This window comes from Mesitornis unicolor, unplaced genomic scaffold (assembly GCF_000695765.1).
Source record: "Mesitornis unicolor isolate BGI_N332 unplaced genomic scaffold, ASM69576v1 scaffold12472, whole genome shotgun sequence".
NCBI lineage: Eukaryota > Metazoa > Chordata > Aves > Mesitornithiformes > Mesitornithidae > Mesitornis > Mesitornis unicolor.
In genome coordinates, this window is record NW_010167280.1 from 49,179 (window position 1) to 52,736 (window position 3,558).

The window sequence follows — 3,558 nt, forward strand, 5'->3', positions numbered from 1 at the left end:
ACTGAGCATGATGCCCATTAACATCAGACCCAATACTAAGCTGAATCCTGTACTGCTTGCCCCAGTGAAGCAAAGGCACTTAGGGGACTCTGTACCGCTCAGCACATCAGCCGTCTGCGTACACAACACTCAACGTAAGCAAATACATCCCCAGTTTGCCTGGGAACGCAGGCAGCAGCATCCAGATGCAGCCCAGCCTCACTACGTTACAAAGGGGAGCAGCAAGTTCCCAGCGACTGCTCCTCAGCGCCAGCAAAGAGCCTCACCCTCTTCCGTGACTTCGCCGAGCCGCTGGCCGCGCACTGAAATGCGGCGTCCGAGCTGTCACTTGGAGCTGTTACATACTCCACCAGCGGTGAGCCCTCTTCCTCCTCCTCTTGCACTTCAGTAAAGGAAGCAGGGCCAGCTGCAGTGCACTCAGGTGTGGGCTCTGAGGTACTGCTCAGAGCTCTTGCGCTCTCCATCAGCTCTCCATCCTCCTCCTCCTGTGTTTTGGTGGTGGAAGAAGGCTCGTTGGCACCTCCTCCCTTCACCTCTCCTCCAGGCTCTGGGACTGGAGCGAGCTTCGCCTCTCTTCTCTCTGCAAAGGAGCCAAGGTTCACTGTTAAGCAGGAAAAAGAACAGTTCTCAGCCGCTGGTGAGCGAGCAGGGTCGGCTGCTGACTCTGCACCTATCGATCAACACACAGGGACTGCTCTGTTGTTCCCTGTGCAACTGCTGCCACCAGCAATGACACCAACCGCCCCACCACAGCCTCCTTCCCTCTCCAATGCCCCTGCAGGCAGGAGCAGAACAATGAAGACAAGAAACCAGGGTACTGAGGCACTGATCTACCCCCACCCTACCTCCAGCTCCGTCACACTTGACGGGAGGCACAGACTGAGGACTCCTTCCTTTTTTCTAATCCCTTTGCCAACGGCCTCATCCTGAGCAAGGGATCCCAGCTTCCTCACCCTCCTCTTCCTGACTTCTGGCTAAAAAATTAGGGTTAGGAATTAGGGTTAGGGTTACTGCCCCCAATATCCCAGCACTGGAGCAATGAGCTGAGAACCAGCTCACCTGGCTGATGGCTAAAATCTTTTCACCTGTCTCACAGCTCACTAGGGACAGGGATGGGTGGTTTCTGTCTCATTTATGCTTTCAGGTCGTCTTCCTTCTGTTCTCCGCAGCAGAACAGGCTGCCTCCCTGCTCCCTCTTAGGAGAAGCTTCTTCATCCCTTTACTGAATGAGCTGACCTCTGCTTCCCTTGTTTGTTTGTAATTATAGGGGTGACACACACGGAGCCTGGGTCATATTCCTAAATTGCTTGTTAACCTCAGGCAAAACCAAAGCAATTTTCCTACGAAATAGCAATAGAAGTATTTTAACTACCCAAGGACGTTTAAGATACTGAGAAGTTATTGTAATAAGGGTGAAGACGCCACAGAAGGAGGTAGCAAAGGCGCTGTTTCCCTCCACAAAAAACCTCTCAGAAGAATAATGGTTAATTGTCTCCATGAGATGGTACATGGAGCACAGTCAGGGCTTCAGTACAGAGCCCAAATACCAGATTAAGCTCAAGATCAGTGTGCTACTAACAAACCTCCCCGAAAAACATCGCTAATCACTACAGAGCACAGCAAACTGCAGAAGCCAACATCAATCTTTAACATGTGCAGCAAGGAAAAGGGCACGGTGCAGATCAGATGAAGCAATATCAAGAGCAGATGAATCAATATCGTGACCTGCAACTGTTAACAGATATAAATGCCTTCAAATATGCTCTGGCCAATCTGGTATTATCTTAAACCCTTTGAGCCCCACATTGGGCCTCAAAAAGGACTGTCCTGGCTGTGCCTCCTTCAAATTTTCTGTGCACCCCCAGCCTGCTCGCTGGCGGGGCGGCGTGAGGGGCAGAAATGGCCTTGGTGCTGTGCAAGCAGCGCTTGGCGATAACAAAAACATCCCGGAAACATCAGCACTGTTTCCAGCAGAAATCCAAAACACAGCCCCATTCCAGCTACTGTGAGAAACTTAACTCTGCCCCAGCCAAAACCAGCACCACCACACAGCTGTTATGCATAGGAAGGCATGGGAGACTCCTGATTTTCAACAGTTTTACCCAGTCCTTACAACCTGTGAAAAGGCAGCTGAGATCCCAGGCAGGCATCCGAGCAGCCCTGTCTCCTGCAGACCCATCCCACAGCTCTTCAGCACTGCCTCTACCCCAGTTTTGAGAGCAAAAGCTTTCAACCTCTTCGAGCGGAGATCAACCAACACCAAGAGGCACTGATTTCCTCCAGGTATTTTTGGGAGCAGGAGCAAAAACCTCACAGTGAATGTAGCTCACAGCCCCTTTGAGTATTGCTTTTCCTGCTCCTCAGTGACTCTGCTGACAGGGCTTGGCCTGCACACATTTACTTGGTGGAACTCCCTGGTTCCCCAGACAGAGAGCACATTCACCTGCTAAAGCACTACACCCCCTTCCACCACCTTTAATCACTGCTAGAAGCAGTGACAAAGCTTTCAGACCAGCAGAACAAAGGCTTTGGATGTTTTCCCGACAGCATTTAAGAGCTGGGGATGCTGGGTTTGTTACCTTGCCATGCTGGATTGCAGAGGGATTTGCTAAGAACTGACCTTGCCAGGACTACAGCAGGTTGAGTCCGATTTAGTGTATTCCTGTAGGGTCCTACTTCTCCATATCAACAAACCAAAAGCAACTCTGGTGGCCCAGATCATTCTCTCCTTAAGCAAATACAGGATTAGGAAGTAGTTCCCCCCTACATAACGGCATTAACCGTGTACTTGATTCTGCTACTGTTCGTAGAGGCAGAACTAGCGTGTGGTCAACAGAAATCCAGGCAGTGAACTCTACACCTAACGGTAAGGTGAAACTAGGAATCTCTGGCTCAATTCTCGTCCTTCAAGAGGGATGAGGCCGATCTTTGTAATACAGCGTTCCATAAAAACAGCACCGGCAAAACAGAAACCAGGTCAGCGCTGGAGATGCGAGTGGGGAGAATGCGCGTAGGAGGTGGCAGTGACTGATTCTCTTCTCTCCATCCCCCACCAGTCACTGCAAAGCGAGGAAAACTCCATCTCTGGGCAGTTATGTGAGGGACGTGAGAGAGAAAAGCGGTGTGTGATGACCTGGCCAGAGCCCAGCAGCCCAGAGCTGCATGGGCACCCAGGAACCAGAGGACACCTCGGCCAGCCCCTGCACGGCGTCCCCCAGCTCACCCCGCACTGCATCCTCCTACCTGAGTCCTGGTCCTCAGTGTCGCCGACGGGAGCCAGCTGGGCCCCACACTTGCTGCAAAAATTGGGAGAATCATCCCCGGAAACAAAGTGACACACCGAGCACTCCATGTTTCCCAGCCACAAACTGCCATAGACTTTTCGGAGCCACAGAGGGAGAGAAAAGGATGGGGCAGAAAGAGAAACACAGATATTAACGTGGAGCAATGACCCTTTGTCACATAACCTTCCTCCCGCCTCCGGTTTCACGTTCAGGAAACAAACTGTGATGCTCAGGAGCAAGGCCCTCAGCTGCACCAGCTCACAGGCCGGGGGGG

At 51.9% G+C, this 3,558-nt stretch overlaps 1 protein-coding gene across 1 annotated transcript in view; it reads right to left on the bottom strand.

Moving 5' to 3' along the window:
- Window positions 1-3,296, bottom strand: part of RNF213 (ring finger protein 213) — a gene marked incomplete at its 5' end in the record, with an annotated part of 51,961 nt that extends 48,665 nt beyond the window's left edge. Inside the window, 2 exon segments of the mRNA XM_010178647.1 lie at window positions 267-580; window positions 3,244-3,296. Coding sequence (XP_010176949.1) covers window positions 267-580; window positions 3,244-3,296 — 367 coding nt within the window.
- Between the last annotated feature and the right edge of the window lie 262 nt (window positions 3,297-3,558).